The sequence below is a fragment of the Polypterus senegalus genome, chromosome 7 (assembly GCF_016835505.1).
Source record: "Polypterus senegalus isolate Bchr_013 chromosome 7, ASM1683550v1, whole genome shotgun sequence".
In the NCBI taxonomy this organism is placed as follows: Eukaryota; Metazoa; Chordata; class Cladistia; order Polypteriformes; family Polypteridae; genus Polypterus; species Polypterus senegalus.
The window spans coordinates 25,921,441-25,945,411 of NC_053160.1; the positions used below are offsets into that span (position 1 = coordinate 25,921,441).

Below are 23,971 nucleotides of genomic sequence, written 5' to 3' on the forward strand. Positions count from 1 at the left end.
AATCAGGTAAAGAAAGAAGGCAAAGGTTTGTGTTTTTTAAATAGCGACCCTGTTGTTATTGCCAGCACATTGCCTGTCTATCAATGTCTGCACTCGCAGGTCAAGAATTTGTTCTTTTTGGGTGTGATTTGCTGACAGAATTGCAGTAACTCATCGTCTTAGTTCAAGATGGCCAGTTTATAGTGCTTAAATTATGAAGAAAAGCTGACAAACTAGAAGTTAAACAAGAACCCTTTGATTTTCCTTTGTGTTGTGTTGATCTTCCACTTTTGATCAAGCCTTACCCAACGATTCTATACAAAAGTGCACAATACTGCTTTTCATTTTACAGTAGACAGAAGTAGCACACGGCATTGACCCGGTAAGTAATGTTCAGCTGTGCTCCTTTTGTCTACTAGTCTGCTTTAGGCCATCTGGATGTTTCACTTGCTCAGGTGACATTGGTGTGCAAACCATAGCACATAGAAAATCAAACAAACAAAAATCACTGGGACCCCAAAATCAAACATATCAGGTTCTAAAGTAGTCTTTCTAGTCTGTATGGTCCTAGGGAGCAACAATGCAAAATCTTTACTGGATCAGTCAAGGTGTGTAGTATAACTCGTACGACATCAACACAGTCATGCGTTGCATAGGGAACATACTGTAGAGACAGACAGACATTCTGTTTTAAATACAGATGGCACCTTTCAATAGTGAGAACCATCCCAGTGTGCTTCCCATGCACCGAGCAGGGATACTTTTTTTCCCCCCATCTGTCCAATCGCCAAACCTCTTAATCCAGGTGTGAGCTCAAGCCTAACCCACGAATGACAGATTGATGATCAGCTGTTGTGGGCTGACTACAAACATTTAACATAAATTATAATGGTAATGTGGTATAGTGCTTTATTAGCATGAACACAAATATTTTGCCTACAATATTGATACAAAACAATAGAGATAAATACAAATATTCAATTTTTTAATTGTTTCTAACATACAATGCTGGTACATGGCTTCTTATACAAAACCCATTTTTAACAATTAGAAGAAGAGAGTGCAGGCAGGATGGTGTGGGTGGAAAAGAGTGTCAGGAGTAATTTGTGACAGACGGGTATCAGCAAGAGTGAAAGGGAAGGTCTACAGGACGGTAGTGAGACCAGCTATGTTATATGGGCTGGGGACGGTGGCACAGGAGACAGAGCTGAAGGTGCCAGAGTTAAAGATGCTGAGATTTGCACTGGGTGTGACGAGGATGGACAGGATTAGAAATGAGGACATTAGAGGGTCAGCTCGTTGGACAGTTGGGAGACAAAGTCAGAGAGGCGAGATTGCATTCGTTTGAACATGTGCAGAGGAGAGATGAGGGGTATATTGGGAAAAGGATGTTAAGGATAGAGCTGCCAGGGAAAAGGAAAAGAGGAAGGCCAAAGAGCAGGTTTATGGATGTGGTGAGAGAGGACATGCAGGTGATGGGTGTAACAGAACAGAAGACAAGAAGATATGGAAAAATCCACTGTGGCAACCCCTAACGGAAGCAGCCAAAAGAAGAAGAAGAATTACTGGACCAAAATCATTCCTATTTAATTGCGTATAAGCCATATCTTAACTTATTGTGATGGCAACATCAGAACCATGAAATCTTCCTGAGCGATGCTCATATGGAATCAACACAATTATACATTGTATGGACAGCAGCGGTCGAATTTCAGCCCATAAGCATCCAATGCAAATGTGATCAATATGTCTAACACGCTCAGAGTCAAGATGCACCGCACAACTTGTGGTCAGGCTTATGAATTTACATCCTAGTAAAGAAAAGATGGACGGGTGAGATGAGTGCGATAAAATCTTTACATTTCAGACTAGAAGAGTGGAGATAATCCACTGAGAAAGGATGGTGTGCGTTTAAATTCTGGACATGATGCACTCTGTAACAGAACATGAGGAAAGCCTTCAGCCCTTTCTCCACTGGAAGTACTGTTTGAAATACTACTGTATTTATCATCATCATCTTCAATGGAGCAAAGTTGGTGTCACATTACATGACTTCTACTTGGAGGGGGGGGGGGATGTCAAAATTGATGAGCATGACAGATTACACCACTAGAAACTGCAGGGTATGTCAAACTGGATGACCTTCCAGCAGATTCATATTTTCAAAGCATCGTCAGCTCGCCCCTTTATCTGACGGAACCAGAGCCCATATTAATACTGCAATCTCTACCCTGATCTAAAGACAGAGACTAACTTTCACGAGGAGTCTTTCTGAATTGGATGAGAATGACAAGTTTGAAGATTATTTGTGGCTCACAGAACAGAGAATTATGGAAGTTCATGGTCACCAATCTCCTATTTGAATATACTTCCTAAAACAGAACAGAATGTAAAAGAAGCAATATCAGACAGACGGGTCTCTCTTCTGTTTGTCAGGTCCAAAACACCCATGTTCGTTATTCCTCCTCACTGCATTATATGCATTGTATTTCTGAGGATGTGCAATTTGGTTTTCAGTTCTCTCACACACACAAGGCTAACCCTACAACCTGAAACAAAAATCAAACCTGATTGATTTTATTGGGGTCAGTTGAAGACTGAATGAACTGAGTTGGTAGAAATGTCAGAATACACGAATGACGGGCACGGAAGTGCTCTGCGACTGCCCCTAACTCGCCAAATGATTATGTAAGTGAAGTGTGCAACTGAAAATATCTGGAAAAGTCATGTAATGTGACAAGCCAGTCTTCCTCCTAACCGCCGTGTTCATTCTTGGTCTCGTTTTTGTGTTCTTCCTATAGTGAAATACTGGACCAGTGATGTCACTGCACCACTCTTTTGTGAAGATTTTTATGAAAACAATTGCATCATTTTATGCCTCTACTTTTTCAAAACTCCAACATGAAAGAGTACTTTTTGCTATTAAAAGATAGAAAGTCGTGAGTGTTCCCATTTAATGGTGATAGACATAGTAGCAACGTGTTGAGCCAGGCTGTCCAGGCAGGATTACATCTCTCTCAACTACCCTGGGAATGTCCTGGTATTCCTCAAGGAAGGCTGCATGAAGTTGCTAGTCCTAATCCATACTTTTATCTTGGTATAATACATATTTTCTTTTTTGTTTGCAATTTTGATTTGTGTGGCTTAGTAGCTAAGAATGGGACCATAAACCAAATAGACTACAATCCACACTAGTGACAGTGTCACTCTGAATAAATCACTTAATCTGACAGTGCTACAAATATAAGCATTTCAACTGTCTCCACCAAATAACTGTATTTAAATGATTAGTCTCTTAATTGTTTTTAAAGTCGGTATTATGTGAATAAGAGACTTGTGGGAATACCTGGATGCTGGTTGTGGTTTGACTGATTTTGGAAATCTACTCTTCCAAATGATGTGAGAATAACGGCCTTAAGCGACTTAAGCCAAGCAATCATGGGCAGCTTCTCTCAGTCCAAAGTAGGGCACATCAAAATATTGACTTTTGTCCCACTTTTCACACCATTCCTAAGTAATGTTTTCAGAACTGACCATAGAGTGTGATGTTTGGTGTCCTCATAAAGAAACCTGTGATGCTTTATTTTCCAGAGTGACAGAAAAGCATTACGATGTTATACAGGAGGCAAGCCCAGGAAGAAATCATCTTGATCCAAAAAGCAGTCTCGTTCTTGGCAGAATTGTCATTTGTTAAACTGAAACTGCCAAAAAAAAAAATAAATAAAATAATGCACAAGTTAGGAATGTCAATTTTGATCACATTTAATATATAACAGTCAACCACCTTTGATTGATTAATCATTGCAAAAAGACGCTGCTACTAATTTGGGCATATTAATTCTTTTGCTTTGATCTATTTCTAGCTCTGTAATTAGATTCTATCATTTCATTGGTGACGTCATCACTTTGTTTCCCCATTTCCTTCACTATACATTTTGTTGTTGGCATTGATGATGATGCCAGTCTCAAGGTTGATATTGGTGATGATTGAGATATGATGACCTCTACAACTATTTTAAGAAATACTATAACCCAAAATTACCATATATACTCGCAAATAAGTTGGGACTTGATTTTACCGTGTAATTTCTGGTATTTTATAATGTTGGTTATATAAGTTAAATGTGGAGAACTCTATTGATACAAGGGATTATGATACTGTATGCTAATGCCCACCTGATAGAATAACCACGGAGCACACTGCCTTTTTTTTCTATGTGGGTGCAGCAATGCGCTGTATCAGCCTGTGCTTCTAACCTCTCTCCCTCTATTGTGCCTACGTGACCACACGGTAATACCTAAACTATTCCGAAGCAATGTTTGCATTGATTTGTGTTTATTGTATCTCACACCCTCATACACCTTTATCGTAAGATTTTAAATTGAACGTCGTTGAAATAGCAAAATAAATTGGTAACTGTGCTGCTGCAACGAAATTGAATGTGTCTGAGAAACTGATGCGGGACTGGAGGAGGCATGAAGATGTGAAAAAAAAAAATAATTAAGAGTCACATTTTTAAACAGATGTATAAGCCGGGGTCTAATTTTAGGATTGATTTTTTAGGTTTCAAGACCCAACTAATACATGTAAGTAACAGTAACCCCTTGTAAGTAACATATTTGTTTCATACAGAACTAGAGAAAAAAAATTATAATGGATCCCAATTGTGAGTAGTGAAATACAAAAGCAAATGATGTGACAAAGCTCCATGGAAAAAGGAAGCAAAACATATCTCACGTTACTTGTGTTGCATAATTCACACATCTGTTATCCAATTGTATGCTCAAAACATGTAAAACACTTATTTTTTGCTATTATATATACTTCCTTCTGGAAAAATCAGCTCATGTCACAAACAAGAAAGCGCATTCCCGTAATGCTGTGCTTCTGAATTGAAGATCTGCATCTCCCCCCTCGCTCGTTTGTCCGGAATCCTGTCTTCAATATACTAAATTCAATGTACAGTGGTGTGAAAAACTATTTGCCCCCTTCCCGATTTCTTATTCTTTTGCATGTTTGTCACACAAAATGTTTCTGATCATCAAACACATTTAACCATTAGTCAAATATAACACAAGTAAACACAAAATGCAGTTTTTAAATGATGGTTTTATTATTTAGGGAGAAAAAATCCAAACCTACATGGCCCTGTGTGAAAAAGTAATTGCCCCCTTGTTCAAAAATAACCTAACTGTGGTGTATCACACCTGAGTTCAATTTCCGTAGCCACCCCCGGGCCTGATTACTGCCACACCTGTTTCAATCAAGAAATCACTTAAATAGGAGCTGGCTGACACAGAGAAGTAGACCAAAAGCACCTCAAAAGCTAGACATCATGCCAAGATCCAAAGAAATTCAGGAACAAATGAGAACAGAAGTCATTGAGATCTATCAGTCTGGTAAAGGTTATAAAGCCATTTCTAAAGCTTTGGGACTCCAGCGAACCACAGTGAGAGCCATTATCCACAAATGGCAAAAACATGGAACAGTGGTGAACCTTCCCAGGAGTGGCCGGCCGACCAAAATTACCCCAAGAGCGCAGAGACGACTCATCCGAGAGGTCACAAAAGACCCCAGGACAAGATCTAAAGAACTGCAGGCCTCACTTGCCTCAATTAAGGTCAGTGTTCACGACTCCACCATAAGAAAGAGACTGGGCAAAAACGGCCTGCATGGCAGATTTCCAAGACGCAAACCACTGTTAAGCAAAAGAACATTAGGGCTCGTCTCAATTTTGCTAAGAAACATCTCAATGATTGCCAAGACTTTTGGGAAAATACCTTGTGGACTGATGAGACAAAAGTTGAACTTTTGGAAGGCAAATGTCCCGTTACATCTGGCGTTAAAGGAACACAGCATTTCAGAAAAAGAACATCATACCAACAGTAAAATATGGTGGTGGTAGTGTGATGGTCTGGGGTTGTTTTGCTGCTTCAGGACCTGGAAGGCTTGCTGTGATAGATGGAACCATGAATTCTACTGTCTACCAAAAAATCCTGAAGGAGAATGTCCGGCCGTCTGTTCGTCAACTCAAGCTGAAGCGATCTTGGGTGCTGCAACAGGACAATGACCCAAAACACACCAGCAAATCCACCTCTGAATGGCTGAAGAAAAACAAAATGAAGACTTTGGAGTGGCCTAGTCAAAGTCCTGACCTGAATCCAATTGAGATGCTATGGCATGACCTTAAAAAGGCGGTTCATGCTAGAAAACCCTCAAATAAAGCTGAATTACAACAATTCTGCAAAGATGAGTGGGCCAAAATTCCTCCAGAGCGCTGTAAAAGACTCATTGCAAGTTATCGCAAACGCTTGATTGCAGTTATTGCTGCTAAGGGTGGCCCAACCAGTTATTAGGTTCAGGGGCAATTACTTTTTCACACAGGGCCATGTAGGTCTGGATTTTTTTTTCTCCCTAAATAATAAAAACCATCATTTAAAAACTGCATTTTGTGTTTACTTGTGTTATATTTGACTAATGGTTAAATGTGTTTGATGATCAGAAACATTTTGTGTGACAAACATGCAAAAGAATAAGAAATCAGGAAGGGGGCACATAGTTTTTCACACCACTGTAATTCATTGAGATAGTAAGGGCCCTTTGGCAACAATTTTTTTTTGACATTGAGTTTTGTTTTTCTTGTTGTGCTCTCTGTCCTACAGGTTTGGATCTCAGTCCATTCTTCTGACATCTCTTTTCTCTTGCCCTCCATGTGTGTCATTTCCTGATCTTTCAAACTCTTGAACAACAATGCAAGGATACTTTTTTCCCAGAAAAACATTTTATTTATGAAATTCTGTATGCATGTAATATATTTTGAATGTTAAGTGAAAATTTGTCACAAACTGTCTCTTTAATTTATTGAAATGCATTTTAGAAACAGCTATGCTCAGTTACATGCAAGGACGGCAGCTGACCACTACATCTGATGGCACTGATTGATGTTTCTGATATGCTCAGGTAGCTTCTTGCCATGCTTAGGATGCACACTAAATCAATCACTGGCTGCAATTTGCAGCATATCAGTAAAGCGTACTACTGAGGCCCAGGACTTAAGGGGGGCTGAATTAGCAGCCACCACATTTGGTGTATTATCGCAAATACTGTAGACGTAACCTCTTTGTTCATTTTATCGACAAGGCTTTTTGATTATGTCTTATTGGAACATTTGGTGTCTTTCTTACCATCAGTTTCGTCTCATAGTCTTTATCCATATAGTGGAACGTGATCGCAATATGATTCTCAGTTGTTACCACACCACAGTCCAGAAGTCAGTTGAAAGTGCAAGCTTACTGGTTTTAGACACCTGGGTTTTCACCTCTTGCATCTTCTCCATAACATTTTTGCAGACAAGCATATTAATTTGGTAACAAATCTTTGTACACGCCATTGGTATGATTTCCCCTGACTGCACTTTTTCCATGCTAGTGTGGCTAAAATGGCATATTTCTCCAGCCCGACCTTACAAGTTGAATTTTTGCTTAGTATGTAAAGTGCAAGGCAGATGTGTTACTTTTATATTTCTGGATAATACTCCACAGCTTGGACTGAACGTTCTCGTTTTCCCCTCAAAATGCTTCCAATATGTAATAGGTAATAAGCTGATAAGATATATCATATTCTTTTTTCCTATTAACCTTTTTTCAGTTGTATCGTTTACACTATTGTAGTCAGGGCTGTTGTGATCTGCAGATAAAGTGTCTATGATCTGTCATGTAGATTCTTCTCCCTTTTCATGTTTTCCCACTTCTTGGGTTATTGTGCATGATCATTCTTCTCCCTGCAGGACTGTCCTGCACCTCCTCCCCAGTCAGACTCTTTTCCTTCAGATCTTCTATTATTTTAACCACTCAACTCCGCTTTGGCTTCCCTCACTTTCTCTTCTCCTTCTACTTCCATTTCATTGTCTCTCCTCATCACATATCCATACCACCACAACCTACTTTTCCATACTTTCTTAGAGATCTCTCCCACTTTTGTTGTACCTCTGATTTAATTTCTTATTCTGTCTGTTTTTTTGTGTAACTCCAGATATCTACCTCAACATTCATTTTATGCCACATCTGATGTCTTCTCCTTTGCTCCATTTACTGCCTATGTCTAAGCTCCATGCATTACTGCCGTTCTTACCACCATCTTAAAAATCTTACCTTTAGCATTTGCCTTAATTCTTTGTTCACACAATATTCCTGATACCTTCTTCTTCAAATTGTTCCACACACTACACACTATGAGTTATCTCTGCATCTCAGGCTATCACTGATCCTAGATATTGAAATGTATCCAATTTTTTTCAATAGCTCTCCCTGCAGGCTAACTTCTGAATCCTGATCATCATTAAACCTCATATATTCTGTCTTCTTCCTATTTATCTTCAACCCTGTATCTTTCAAAGTCCTTCTCAAGTCTTCCAATGTCCTCTCCAATTCCTCTTTTCTGGTGCTACACAACATAACACAATGTAATCAGCAAAAAGCAAAAGCATAAGCCTTCTCCAAATCAAAACACCATATGCAGTCCTGTTTTTCTTGATGCTTCTCCATCAGCTGTCTCAAGACTGCATCAGTTGTTTCTGTCCCTGGCATAAAACCAAACTGTTCCTCCCCTATGGTGATCTCTTCCCTAAACCTTCTCTCTAACCCTTTCCCAAATGTTCACATTTTCACCCTTCTCCTTATAAATAGGCACAATCAAACTGTTCCATCATATGGCATGAAAAGATAATACCTGAAAAATGGTTGTCTTTACAAAACAATAGAAATATATGTTTGGTTGTGCCAATTGTGTACTGCACAGAAAAAAAATGATTGAATGGAAAATAGCAGGTTGTCTAATAGAAGCTCTCTCTCTCTTTTTATTATTTTACAGTTATTTTTTACAATTAGCAGTGTTGTTAATGTTAATTAATTAATTAATTAATTAATTAATTAATTAATAATTTTAAGACTTGGCCTCTAGTCGTGTTATTATTAACTTTTAAATGGATTTTTAAATTAAAGAGATGCTGCTATCATTAAAGAGCCCGTGCAGTGACTCATCTAAAGTGCCTTTCGAACAGGTTGTGAACTTGAGAGATGCATAAAGGATCTGATGGCTACCTAACTCTTATATTCAAGAAAGTAAGAGACTCTGAGGAATGTAAAATATTAGATATCCCATTTTTAGCTGGTAGCACAGCGATTGCCACCTAACAATCCCTGTTACATCTTATTGAAGGAGCAGCTTGTCCAAAGATAGAAAGCGCGAAAATCCAGAGTGACAATAAAAGGAACGAGACCAGGCCTGACTCCATATAATGAGAAATGTCTCATTGCTTTTACTGTATATATGTTACATGAACTGTTACATCTCCTCGTGTGTCACCGCAAGTTCAGGTAGTGTGGAATTTTGGGTACTGCAGAAAACGTTTTAAATGTTGGATGGGTTTCATCAGACAGAGTGAAAAAAGCAGATGGGGGACTAGAGATTTATATAAATAAGACATAATAAAAAAAGTGACCACTGCATAATTAAAATAAAATGTGTGATGCAGATATTGATATGCAGACTAAATTTGCCCATATTACTGTCCAGCGTAGTAAGTTAAATCACCCTGAATGACTTAGCAACAGAAGAGATTCACTCTGTACCAAAATCTTAATGATGAATCATTCTGAATGCTGGTTTCTTCAAGCAATGAAACAAACGTCTATTAGTGTGTTCCATTTGTGGACACTATGAACTGGACCTTCTGTATTAAAATGTTAATGACTTTAAATATAAACCAGTGGCACAATCTGAGCAGGTCCGACCATCACCATCTGTTATTGATAGCAGCAGCTCTCTAAAATCCAAGCCAGAAGGTCTTATGTGTGTGTTGTTGTTTGCATTTTCATTTCCCCTTGAGGACAAATAAAGTATCATAAGAGTATAAAGCATGCTTACAATTTGAAAATCAATAGTACAAAGCTTTTTGTCTATTTTAAGTAGCCCAGCTCCTTATCAACATCAGTATCGCTAGTCTGGGAGATTGTTATGTAGCTGTAGAGGTAATGAATTTCCTGCCTGTTATTGTGCTTTAGATTTCCATTTTTTTATTTTCATACTCACCCATCCCAGTCAGTGACGACCATCATTACATAAAGAGATCCAAGGAAGAAAATGAAGTGAAAGCGAGAGTAGCTATAGATCAGATTCTCTTTCTCATCATAGAACACTTTCTGCCCACTATTATCATTCACACCTGATTAAAATGAAAGAGAACACTACAATTAAATGGTAATACAGTACCGTATATCATTATAAGCTCACCAGACAAAAAATGAGTCACTGCCCGTGATACGTACTTCACACACAAAAAGGGGTACCCAAGTATGAATACCATCCCATAGATAGCTGTGTTTTGTGCTGCAGGGTTTGTAGAGTGATGGAGAGTAATGGTGTGCCACATGATTTTGCTTCTCTCCGTGAAAAATGGGTCATACAACAGACATGAATGGATTGGCAAAAAGGTGTTATTGTACTCGGCTGTGTCAAAGCCTATAGTGTATGGGATGTTGCCAAATTCTCAGGTGCGTTTAAGTGCACTGGTGTACATTGTAGTCAAACGCAAATTGCCACCAGAACCGTGGTCGATGGATGGTTCTCATAGATAGGGACCATCCGCCATGTGTCACACTATCACACAAAAAAGAATGTTACTGTGTGTGATTGGCACTAAGATCATTCTAAAGCATTCTTGAATCTCAACTGGCCCGCAAAATCCCTAGATTTAAAGCCTATAGAAAATCTATGGGACTAGTGCAGGGGTCCTCAATCACGGTCCTGGAGAGCCGCAGTGGCTGCAGGTTTTTGCTCCAACCCAGTTGCTTAATAAAAAGCACTTATTGCTAAAGTAACACTTCTGCTTCACTTTAGTGATTTTGAGCCCTTATTGCTTAATTTTGTCTTAAACAGCTATTTTAATTGCTCCTTATTATCAATAACATGCAAATGACAAGAGAGAGCAGCATTTCTCCATTTAGCTTATTTACATTTACACCTGTGTGTATTTATCTGCACTATTGGGTTTAATTAAATACTTGGAAGAAAAATGAAGAGAAAAAAGTGAAGGACTGAGAATTACTCGTCCATTTTAGCCTTCAAATCATTTGGCTGATAGAAAGGGAAAGAAAATCTAGGATATGAGAATGACCTGACATAGCAGAGTTAATTTAATGTCATAGCTTGTTAGTGCTTTATTGGCAAGAATTGCTTTCTAATTAAGCAACCAGGTCAGAACAAAAACCTGCAGCCACTGCGGCTCTCCAGGACTGGGATTGAGGACCCTTGGACTAGTGAGACACAAGTAGGGCTTTACAACCAATCTGGCTAAACTGCAGGCGACTTCTTTTGGATATGTACTCTATGTGTTTATACATTTGTGTATTTTGTGTTTTATTGTTATTTTTGTCATTTTTTAATTCTTATTTATATTTTTTATGTATTTTCCATTATGTTTGTATTTAACGTATGCACTGTGTCTTTAAATGTGATAATCCATTCCATGAACATTGTGTGTGGCGCCCCAAGAGACAGGGCCACCCTGATGTCACTGCTGCCGGCTCCTGGCGTTGTCTTTATTTGGAGGCTCAGGCAGTTAATCATCACAAGCTGTTTGGTGGATTTCTGTTAGTTTTGTTTTCTTTTGATATTTTCAGGTTCTGGATTTTTGCTTCAGTTTTTGGATTTTGCTTGTGGATTTCACATTTCGACTTATTTACCTTAGATTGCCTTTTTAGGCACATCTTTTCTGCTATTTGGGGCATTTTTGTTATTTCTTCTATTTTATTAAATAAACTTAATTTTTAAACATTACAGACTGGGATATACTTTACAAGACACAGCTTTTATCTCCATTGGAAGGAAGTTTTGAATATTTTGGGACTTGTGTGGTCTTTTTGAACTTTCAAGCCGGGTTCTCATTTTGGGGCTTGACTTATGGATATTTTGGAGTTCTCAAGTTTGTGGGTCCATTACACAACACTTTTCATTAAAGTGAATTCCTTTTTTTCTACCAAAAAATCTTTCACCAGTCCTCATTTGAAACTATTAATTTAAATTAATAAAAAATAAAAATTTTGGAGTACAAAAAAGTTCAAAGTAGAACTGACCTTGAAATGGGGCCATGAAGGCGTTATTTGTGTTATCACCTGTGAAAAGAGAATAATGTAAAACATAGCATGTGTCTTTATAAGAAAAAGTATCAAGTTCATTAGTCAATTTATAAAGTTGTTGAACTGTTATGCATTTCTCATTTATTTCATGCGGTTTTGTACATCCAGTCGGTGTAGCCATGTGAGACTGTGGGCTTGAATAAGTATCTGAAATCACAAGAGCCATTAAGTCCTATTGTCAGTTTGTCACTTCTTCTGATTATCTTCTAGAACTTACCTTTTGACATTCAGCTCGGCAATATTTTTCTTCTATGTGATTGTTTTTTGCATGTTACGTATGATCTTTTGAGCTTTCAAAACATGTTTATTTTTGTTTTCCTATTTGTTTTACTCTCATCTTTTCCCTTTCTCAGTATTGTGCAATTGTGTTTGCTCCTTAGGAGCCAGTTTACTTAGAGAGTCACTCCAGTAAGAATATTTAACTCCAAATGAGTTAGGTTAGTCTTTGTGGTTCTCTGTTGGGCTTTATTTGTCAACATGGCATAGAAGATTTAACACCATATACAAAAGTCTAATTTGGTCTCCTTATTACTACTATAAACATGAAGACTCAATGGTATGTGCAACCAGCTCTTTTAACTTCCAACTTGTCTGGTATGCTGTAGCCATAATAGTTGTGCAGTATTTTCTAATGTAAAAACCAAACATTATCTTCTAGGCATGCATGATGCTGTTACTGTGATTGGTGCTGTTTCTTTTTCTTTTTTTTAATTTTCTGAGGAGTTGTTGGGACTTCTTGTTGACTACTGTGGAGTTTCCGAGGTCTAAGAATTTGATTAATGCATCTACAGTATTTTGTCCTAACTTGGTTCCTGACTAAGCTGTAATTTTTAGCATCTAATCACGCCATTATTTTTGAATATTAACAGGCATCGGCTATTATTAAGGCAACCTTCTAGAAGTCTCACAGGCGTGACTCTTTAAAACGGTTATTTATGTGCCATTCAAGTATTTGTGTTTTGGATAAAACTAAAAGGCTTAACGTGCACTTCTTGGTATTTTTGTTCGCAGTTTTCTGAATTACTTTTAGATTTAAGGTTCTGATTCTTGACTCATATTTCTGGCTTGGCAAAAGATCGGTTTGTCTCTTTGGTTTTGACCTTGGCACGTACTTCGTTTCATTCAAATTTCTTTTTTTAGGCCCAAAATAAACATCATTTTGCTTCAGCAGTACAGCTGCTCATTGCAGTTCTCGTTACCAGAAATTACGGATTACAAATGGTGTTGGGCCAGTGGCCACAAAATCAAGGATTCATTGTCTACGTTTGATTCTGAGCAAATCACACACACTGCTTATATTTATATAGAGTGTTCATTATGTTGTATCCATGCCACTTTGTGATAGCAAAAAATATGTCTTATTGGGTAGATTAAACAGGAAGTCTCAGAGTGTGATAGTGATAGTGGAAATGGGATAGTGAGTGGAAGAGGTTTTATAAAAAGTCTTTGAGGTAGGAATTGGCAGAAAAATAGTCGAGGACATTTAGTAACCTTGTCACTGTCAACTTCCAGGCAGTGCTCAAGAGGCCATAAAGTAGGCTGAAACAATGTTAGGTCATACAGCACGATGTGTAGAGTACAAGTCAGAGGAGGTTATGGTTGAGCTTTATAACACACTAGCAAAATACCCGCGCTTCGCAGCGGAGAAGTAGTGTGTTAAAGAAGCAATGAAAAAGAAAAGGAAACATTTTGAAAATAACGTAACATGATTGTCAATGTAATTGTTTTGTCACTGTTGTGAGTGATGAGTGTTGCTGTCATATATATAGATATATATATATATTTACACACACACATAAACATATATATATATACATATCTATACATATACACATATATACATACATATATATATATCTACATATATACACATACATATACACACACACACATAAATACATGCACACATACATACACACAAATACATATATATATATACATACATACACACACATATATATAAACATATATATACATATCTACATATATACACACACAGCTATTTCGTATCAGTGCAATACGCTGCTTGTTAAAACGGATGACACCCGCTCTTACGTGCAAGTCTGCGTGGATATTATGAACTATCGTATTTGTTCAAGTTCTATTTAAATTTTAAATAGAAGGAATTTTTATTTAGTCGACAGAAATATCTTTGGTAGGAATGGTAAAACAGACAGGAATATTATTCGTGAATAAATCAACTCAAACCTTAAACAACTTATAATATTTTGCTCTCCATAAAAATATATCCTGTCTAAATTATACAAGTTAGAAATAAAGTAAACGTTAAAAGAACAAACATTCAAATTTCTTTACTCTTATGTAATTTTATATAAAAAATAAACTTAGATTTTAAATATCCCAAAAGATTTTGCTCTCCATAAAAATATATCCTGTCAAAATTATACAAATTCAAATATGAACATGCTGCATAACAAAACCTGGAAATATAAATAAAATGTGTTCCTTTCAGCAATAACAAATCAAATCATTCAGTTGTCTTTGCTCATATGTCATTTTAGAGCTGGACGCCTGGCATCTTTTTGGCACAGGTTCGTTTCTGTTTGGTGTGAGGTTCTGTGTTGTGGAGATTCTCAGGATGGATTGCAGGTGCTCATCAGTGAGGCGACTCCTGTGTGCTGTTTTGTTAGTCTTTATCACTGAGAAGAGCTTCTCACACAGATATGTGCTACCAAACATGCACAAGGTTCGAGCCGCATGTAGACGGACTTTTTGTTCTTCAAAGTCACCAAAGCGCCGTGCAAACTCAGTGCGCAGTGCAGTTTATCAGCAAAGTGCGTGTTTGGGAACACCGTAGTGACGACTTGGTTTAACATTACTTGGCAACAGGGAAAGTGGGGCAAGTGCTGGTGCATTTGTGTCTCCCATAAAAGCAGCTTCACTTGAAATCACTTTGTGATTGTGCACGGTAAAACGTCCGCTGAAGTGTCAGATTCTTATTTAATTATGCTGCTTTCTGTATCTTCTGCATTGCATTCAGGTTACCCTGATGTTTTGTCTCATAGTGCCGTCTTAGATTAAATTCTGTAATTACAGCCACATTAGCTCCACAAATGAGACACACGGGTTCAGTAAACATATACTCAGCCTCCCATCGGTTTTTAAAGGCTCTATTTTCAGAATCAACTTTTCTCTTCAGCATCGTGTGAGCTAGCTTCGCAATAACTTGCAGCATCATAAGGTAGACTTGATTAACGGTAAGTGTTCGGCAAGGCAGCTGAAGCGCTGCATTATGGGATCTGTAGTTTATTGTGTTACCAGCGCTTCATATACCCGGCTTTAATAACAATAATACAGTATATAAAATGATCTCGGGGCGGATATAATTACACGCCGGGCGGATGTGGCCCGCTGCCCTTGAGTTTGACACATATGGACTAAATAGAACTTGAAAAGATATATTTTTCAAATGTGATCGCAATTCAGATAGAGTTGACGCGACTACAGCCTGCATGCCTCAATAAGTCATCCTCCCTCGCTCTTACTTTTTACCGCTCATCTAATGAATACACTGAGTATGGCTTTACCAAAACAATCATTGATGGCGAATAAAGTATCCATTATTCGAGTATGTAGATCGGGATATATATATATATATATATATATACCAGCGTATCGCAGGAGAAGTAGTGTGTTAAAAAGCTAGAAAAGAAAAGGGAACATTTTAAAAATAACGTAACATGACTGTCAATATACAGTATTTGTTTTGTGAGTGTTACTGAGTGTTGCTGTCATCAAGGATTTGATTATCATTATTTCTTTCAATCAGGTTCGTATTTGTAGGATGTGTTGTGTTCAAGTTACATTCCGTGTTTGTCAATCGCTGTAAAGATGACAGGTTTCATTCATCGATTCGTTTCTTACTGCATCAATAAACAGCTCGTCTTCTTCTTTATCTGAGACCTGACACACTGCATGCACGGGTTTTTTTTACACTGTCTTCCTTTAGCGGGACATTGACTTTTTCCAACGTGTGCTTTGTTTCCGCAGTAGTTGGATTTATGAATATGCTTGTATGTATCAGACGCTTCATATTTTTGCTGCCTTTTCAATTGTGTAATTCGGTTTTGTTCAGCTCTTTGGAACTGTTGCTTTTATCTGTGCACTGCGCCAGTTCACGTGAGCCACTCGGTGTACATGCATCGAAGGTTCCCAGCTGTGCTGGTGCCATCTCGTGCTATGTCCATGGCTGTATTTAATGTTACCTTAGTCCTGGCACTTAAAACTTTCTCTCGCAGTTTCGCTGAGTTTGTGTCAAACACCACCCTGACCATCTCATCTTCCTCTCCATAAGCACAGTCCTTCACCCGTGAATATTTACCCGTGGCAGTTTGCTATTGGATTGCCGCTGACGGACGGCCTTATATGGGCAGGCACTAAATTACAAACGCCAGCGCAGCCTGTCTATGAACTTAATTTAAAGTGTAGGTTTACATCGTGCTTTGTTTCAAGTAGCAGAACTCATGAATATGGTTGTATATGTCACTCGCTCGCTTCTTATTGTTTCGCTGCCTTCTCAATTATATAATGCATGTTTTCTTCAGCGCTTTTTTGAGGTCTTCCTGGTTTTCTATGTACTGCGTGATTACGTGGGAGGCGTGATGATGTCACACGAAACTCCGCCCACGGCGTTGAAGCTCATCTCCATTACAGTAAATGGAGAAAAACTGCTTCCAGTTATGACCATTACGCGTAGAATTTCGATATAAAACCTGCCCAACTTTTGTAAGGAAGCTGTAAGGAATGAACCTGCCAAATTTCAGCCTTCCACCCACACGGGAAGTTGGAGAATTAGTGATGAGTCAGTGAGTGAGTGAGTCAGTGAGTGAGTGAGTGAGTGAGGGCTTTGCCTTTTATTAGTATAGACTAGTGAGGCTCCATCTGGAGCACTGTTTGGGTATCAATATTATAAAAAGACATAGCAGTGCTAGAAAATGTCCGGACAAGAATGACTAGGCTAACTCTAGAAGTGATAGGTACAAGCTATGAGGAGAGATTGAAGGAGATGCACCATTTCAGTTACAGGAGTGTTTAAAATTTTGACAGGAATTAATACAGTGGCTCGAGACTGTTACCTTAAAGTGAGTTTAACAAGAACATGTGGGTATAGTTTAAGAGTAAATTTCTTAAAACTTTGGCTAACTTTGGGAAGTTTTTGTTCATAACAGAGACCTACAGACACATGCAATAAATTACTAATTAGTGTGGTAGACAGTAAGTTTTTTGGAACCTTGAAAACCTGACTGTCTGTCATTTTGAAGGAATTATGTGGATAGCATTGACAAGCTTAGTTGGCCGGAATGGCCTGTTCTTGTCGGCTTTTTTATTTAATGTTCTAATGTAAATTCAATATACTGAAATCACTATTTTTTATATTATGATGACTAAACCAAATTCAATTCAACAAAAATCAAACACAAGTTGAAGCTGGTAAATATTCCTCATTCTGATCCAAATACTAAACACTCATTGTGTGCACCACCATTTTTTATGGTGCAGATGTGCCAATGTCAGGTGTCATACACTTGGGTGGCATGTTACCTGATAATACACTGCATCTTATTCCTCAACATATTGGTGTTCATTGCACGGCCACAGGGTAAAAAAAACTGGAAGTCGATGAAGTCAGAGTGGACCAGAAGGTGATAAACAATCCTCTTTAATAAAACCCCTGTGTGCGTCCAGGTGTCCGTGTGTGTGTGTCTTCTGGTGAAGTGTACATGCGCGGGGCCACACGGCACGTGTTCAGTCTCTTCCTGTGCATTCCTTGTGTGTGCAGAGAGAGACAGAGAGAGAGAGAGACACACACAGGTGTGTGCGCACGAGAGACAGACAGACAGACAGACACGCACGCACGCACGCACGCACACAGGCAGGCCCGCGCGAGAGACAGACAGACAGACAGACACGCACGCACGCACGCGCACACACACACGCACGCACGCGCACACACACACACACGAGAGACACACTCACACACACGAACGCAGGCAGGCCCGCGACAGAGACAGACACACACACACACACAGGCACACACGTGCATTGTTGCATTGTTGCGATGTTACTTTTCTTGGTTGTTTATTAAATTACAGATTTTTCAAATGTTCATTTTTTCCCCTGTGCTTAAAACTCATTAAAAAAGGTGTTTTTAGCGAGCGGGTCGTAAGGCTATAGCGCAAACTCTTGCAGTGTTAGTTTTCTCTGTTGTTCAATGTTTTTACATTTAGTTTACTATTACGCTGTGCATTCAATGGTATAATTAACTATATTTGTGCTTAAAATCTTAAAAAATATATATATTTACATACAGTTCATACGATCTGGAACGGATTAATTGAATTTACATACAATCCTATTTCACAGAAATACAAACCAGTATTACTGAGAGAGAAAATGAAAGGCACACAATACAGTGACACATATTACAGCCACATTCAAGGTCCCTTGCCATTTAATATAAACTGTTCCTACTAATGTTTATGCACTACTGTTCTAGCGCCCGTTATTGTAACGGGCTTAATGTCTAGTCAAAAAATAAAGTGGCATGCCGATTACAAATATACAACTGACTGTGCATCAAAGCCAAATTTCTGGGCAAAAAGTCTGTAACCAGAAGAGATCTGGCCAAAGTACTTTCAATAAATGTTTTTCGAAGGTATTTACAATCGTGGACAAAGAAGAACACACTGCACTGGCTTAAAATACTCAACCCAACAATTATATATTTATTTTTTAATACGTTACTATTTAGAGGAGGCCAACAAAAATGTCATTTAATGTTTACATGTAAAATAGAAAGACATTTATGACATAATGGAAGGCAACCAGCGCCGTACAATCAAAAACAATGTGAGAAAAAGAAAAAACAACATTATTTGTGTTGCATTATCCACATGTCAGTTATCCAGTTATATGCTCAAAATGTATACTTTTTGCTAAAATATTGTTAAATAGTTACTTCTTGGATATTCAGTTACTTCTGGAATACGTCCTAAGGAGTAAACTAAACCTCACAGGATTAAAGTTTTGAATGGAAGACCTGCCTCTCCTACGTATTTGCTGGTCAAGACTCCTATCTTCAGTTCAAAGAGTCCTTCCCAAGAGACCTCAGGTGGAATCACATCACTAATCACATTGTTTGCTCCTGTACAACATTAGGCATCATAGGTTTCTGTAATATCATAAACATTTTATTCTCCATTCTACATGAAAACTTGATCTTGGTCACTACTAAAAAAGCACATGGAGTAAGTAACATATAAAAAATGTCATTTTTGGGTATTCCTTTAAATATTCTTTTAATGATGATGTCACACCATGCTACTTTCTGGACAGCATCTCCTAACAATGGATCATCATGTCTTAGTGGTAGCACCCGAAAATGACAGCACCTTTTAATGATGGCTTCCTAGTATTTTTCAAAACATAATGATAAATAAAAATAACAAGACTCAATCCAACTCATAAGTAGAATTACAGAAAGTAAATTTTTGTCCTTTAGTTCTTTGAAACCATAATTAAAAAAAGCTATCAATAAAAAGTTTTAAAGCCCAGGAAATACCAATGAGAGCAGGCTAATATAACATCCCTAAAAAAATAATATCAAAGCAAGATGAAGTAAAAAATAAAAACACATCAGAACAAAAATGCAAATTATTACATCGGAAAATGTACGCCCTGATGATTCTTTATGTAAGAGTTAGTTAGCCTTGCAACCTTCTAAAATGAAATCAGAATAAATGATACCTTGGTCAGATGAGGAGCAGCAGTTTAAAATGCCCTTGATCTGCAGATGAAGAGGGAAATGTGTAAAGCTGCTGTACGTTTCTCTAAACGATGCCAACAGATATAGCATGATGATTTTTTTTTTTGCTTTCTACTTACTGCAAATGTAGGGGAAAGAATGTCTTTCATTTGTTTCTCTTGTGCTGTCGTGTTTACACTAAAAGAGACACATGAAGAGTGACAGTTGGTTACATTTCCTTTAACATGTGTTTGACTGGCCTACAAACTGTATCACATACTTGGATTGCTAAGCAATAATCTGTAACTAAAGGTTACAGTTAACACAACATTTACCCACAGACACCATCAAGGCCCAGTTAATACAACAACAGCGCACGTAAAAAGAATTCACCTCCGCCAAGTTTTCACAACATTCAACTGCAGTGTATTTCATTTGACATTTTCGACATTGATCATCAAATTGAATACAAATTGGTGGCCATGACAGCCTTGGGTCTGTGTGCACAGGTCTCTCTCACTACCTCTCTCTGCTCAAGCTCCCTCCGTCAGGCTGTATGTTGATTGTGAATGAACGGCTTTTTTCAATCCAGCCACAAATTCCCAATTGGATTGAGATCAGGACGCGTATTTACCAACCGTCACCGAATTACTTCTAGGAATTGCTCGAAACATCACACTAGGATTAAGAATTTGTCCTACCTCAGAGTAGGACATGAGAAGTATTTCCAAAGTGTCCTAGTCCAGGTGCAAGCTAAAGATATGAATTCTCATTTGAAATATGAATGATGTCATGATTTTACAGCTCCCTTTGCTATAAATTGCCACTTTTTGCAGTTTTATGTTATTAATGCCAACTAAGGCTTCACCACAAAGATAATAATAATAATATTCAAAACAGCAGTATAATGTGCAAAGCTGCATGTAATTGGTGCTACATGATTGCAACAATATCAAGAATAATACAGTATGGAGTCTGAGATAGAAAGGCCAAGACACATACACACACACACCGAACAAGAGTCGCTGAACAAGAATGAAGCCAGAAAACAGGCATGTGTAGTTAACAATGAGTGATCCACAGCCATACTTTCATAAGAATCACCCTACTGCTTATGGCCATTGGCGGCACTTCATAAAGTAACAGTTACCATACTGTAAATAGCTGTGGCCATAAGTCATAAAGACTATAAGTTGTCATTTTTCCAGTGTTCTGCTCGGTGTCCCTCTCTGCGATCCCCACTTATCTTCTGTGAGGCTCTATTTATCAAATACTCAGAGAATCTTCACCTGCCTTCTTAAACCTTCCTGGGCTTGTAAAGTGTACCGGTTTGACATTTCGCTGTCAGTCACCCATCTTGCCCTGCATATGGTCAGGGTACTATGCTGGCTACTACAATATGGTCTCCATTGATACTGTGATATTGCTTGCAAATCAAATCTGTGCTCATCCACACTTGGGGCAACGATTTTTATGTGGGTGCCAATTTGCATGAGTGTAGCTTGCTTTAGTATTACCTCGCATGGAGCTGGGGAACTGTATAAATCTGCATATTACTACACAAATTATATGACCGTTCAACCTTTGGTAAGAATTGAAAAAATTCTTGGTTGTGACATACCCAGATTACCGCTACTGAAAAGCTGCATTTTACACGTAACGTTACCAGCGCTTCCTTTTTGGTTGAGAGTGCATGGCTTCTCTGCATAGATGGATCAATTACTTAAAGTACAAGAACAATGAATAATGAATATTATTCCCATCTCTGTCAATAATGTCAAATCAATATCTTTTTATTAGCTTATTATTGTTCAGCATTAACAAAGCATTCTGCCTTTCCCGGGATGTGTGTGCCGATCTCTGCCTGAATGCATACAGTGTTTTTGGCAGCTCCTAGTGAGTTAGGAGAGCTCATACACTCTCCTAAATCCTGGTGAAGTTAGGAGTAGTTTCCTAAATTCAGAAAATTGATAAAACGTTTTTACTTCTACTCCTAGGAGTAGGACCAAATTTGAGGATTTAGAGGCAGTTATTCTGCTTTCCTACTCTGAGACACTTGATAAATATAAGCACTGAACTCTAACCTAGCCACTCTAGGACATTGACATTGTTGTTCTGAAGCCATTTCTGTGTAGCTTTGGCTTGATGCTTTGGATCATCGTCTTACTGGAAAAAAATATTTTCCCCAGGTTTCTTGCAGACTGTATCAGGCTTTACTGCAGAATTTCCTTGTATTTTTGCAGCATTCATTTTCCTCTCACTAACCCATCAGGGCCTGCTGCAGATGAAGTATCCCCACAGTATCATACTGCCTCCACCATGCTATACAGTGGGGATGGTGTGCTTTTGATAATGTGCAGTAGTTTTCACGTTTTGTCTATCGTGACTTTTAGTCTGATGGTCAAAAACATCAATTTTGATCTCGACCATAGAACCTTTCTCCAGTTGAGTCTCCCATGTTCCTTCTGACACTGTAACTGCATTTTTGTAACATATTTGACTGTCTAAGCACACCTTCACTTTCACAGTGGGCTGTTTGGACTACTCATCATAAATGAGTCTGCTCTTCCTTGCATGAATTTCATTGACGTCTTGCATAATATTTTGACACCTTAAATGTCCTACTTTGCTCTCTAAGTTCTTTTGCTGTGAGAGTACTATATCATATTCCAGACGCTCATTCCTGCAAATCTTTTATTTCTGCAGGTATCTTCTCATTTCTCAAAAACCTTCTTGTGGTCATTCATGTTAATTCAAGATTATGGTACTGACTGAAAATGCATTTAGTTAAAAACATTTTGAGCAAGGACCAAGAGAAAGGACAAGAATAAAAAGCTAAGCCAAAGCTGGAAACCAGAAGTTAAAGGGAGAGTCGTCAAAGTGAAAATGCTATCCAAAAATCAAAGTCAAAAATTTTAGAGTAAATATAAAATGCCTGGAGTCACAAAATAAGAGTTGCTAAGTTTATTCAGTTTCAGATGAACTGGGACTGTGCGAGTGTTCTGACACAGAGAGGTTTACAGAGAAGTTTTAAATAAAAGCCCAAAAGAAGACAAATGATCTAGAAAAACAAGCAAATACAGTGGTACCTTGGCGGACGTCCTGAATCCGTTCCAGACCCTTTGACTTATACCAAACGATTTTTTCCATAAGAAATAAAGGGAAAATGATTAATCCGTTCCCATGAAAAAAATCCTATTGTTATTGGCACATTATACATTGATGGGGTTGTATAAAATAATTTAAACACTGCTTAATACTAAAATACATAAATACAAAAGCAATTAGACTAAATAAATGAAAATTTAACCTCACTTTACTTTATAATAACGTCTTTGTTTTTCACAATCGTAGATACTGTCGTTCTCGGCATACGGTATGCAGCAGCCATGTCCCGGATACGCATGTCACCTTTATACTTTTCAATAATCAATTCAAATTTACACGAAAAAACACAAAATCACGTGAAAATTCACAGAGAGTTATAGCGCGGGTTGTTCACTGAATGCTAGCAACTGGTCTACTGACACTCGTGGGCAGTCGTGGCTTTGTCTCGAGAGTGGTAAACAAGGGTGGTGTAGTGTTCTCTAGATTGAAGTAGCGACACACTCAGAATAACGTTTCGAATGCTGTTTATTTTGAACCACGTTTAACCAACTCTCCATACAGCGTGCCTTCGAAACCACACCTCTCCCTTCGGCAGTCATACGTCTCAAAAGACACAGACCATAGCAATCAACACCCAAACATAAAGCAATAGACAAAAGCATCATTGAACAATCATATACAACAGGTAGCACGCGGGTTGTTCACTGAATGCTAGCAACTGCCGTACTGATGCTTGTGGGTAGTTGTGGCTTCGTCTCGAGATAGAGGTAAACAAGGGTAGCTCGCGAGTCGTATACCAAGCAAAATGTCCAAACAGGACGTATACCAAGTTGGACTTATTCCAAAGCGGACGTATACCAAGGTATCACTGTATTTGTAACTTTGAAGTCAATTAAACACTAACAAGAAGCCAAATCAAAAATC

At 38.2% G+C, this 23,971-nt stretch overlaps 1 protein-coding gene across 2 annotated transcripts in view; it reads right to left on the reverse strand.

Annotated features, from left to right (window-relative positions):
- Positions 1 to 3,296: 3,296 nt before the first annotated feature.
- Positions 3,297 to 23,971, reverse strand: part of LOC120532408 (serine incorporator 5-like) — a 68,912-nt gene continuing 48,237 nt past the window's right edge. For both annotated transcript variants that reach the window (XM_039758371.1, XM_039758370.1), the window contains 5 exons: positions 20,080 to 20,137; positions 19,942 to 19,981; positions 12,112 to 12,150; positions 10,070 to 10,202; positions 3,297 to 3,680 (listed from right to left, as the gene is read on the reverse strand). In XM_039758371.1, the coding sequence (XP_039614305.1) occupies positions 3,560 to 3,680; positions 10,070 to 10,202; positions 12,112 to 12,150; positions 19,942 to 19,981; positions 20,080 to 20,137 (391 nt within the window). In that variant the 3' untranslated portion in view covers positions 3,297 to 3,559. The remainder of the gene's footprint in view (positions 3,681 to 10,069; positions 10,203 to 12,111; positions 12,151 to 19,941; positions 19,982 to 20,079; positions 20,138 to 23,971) is intronic.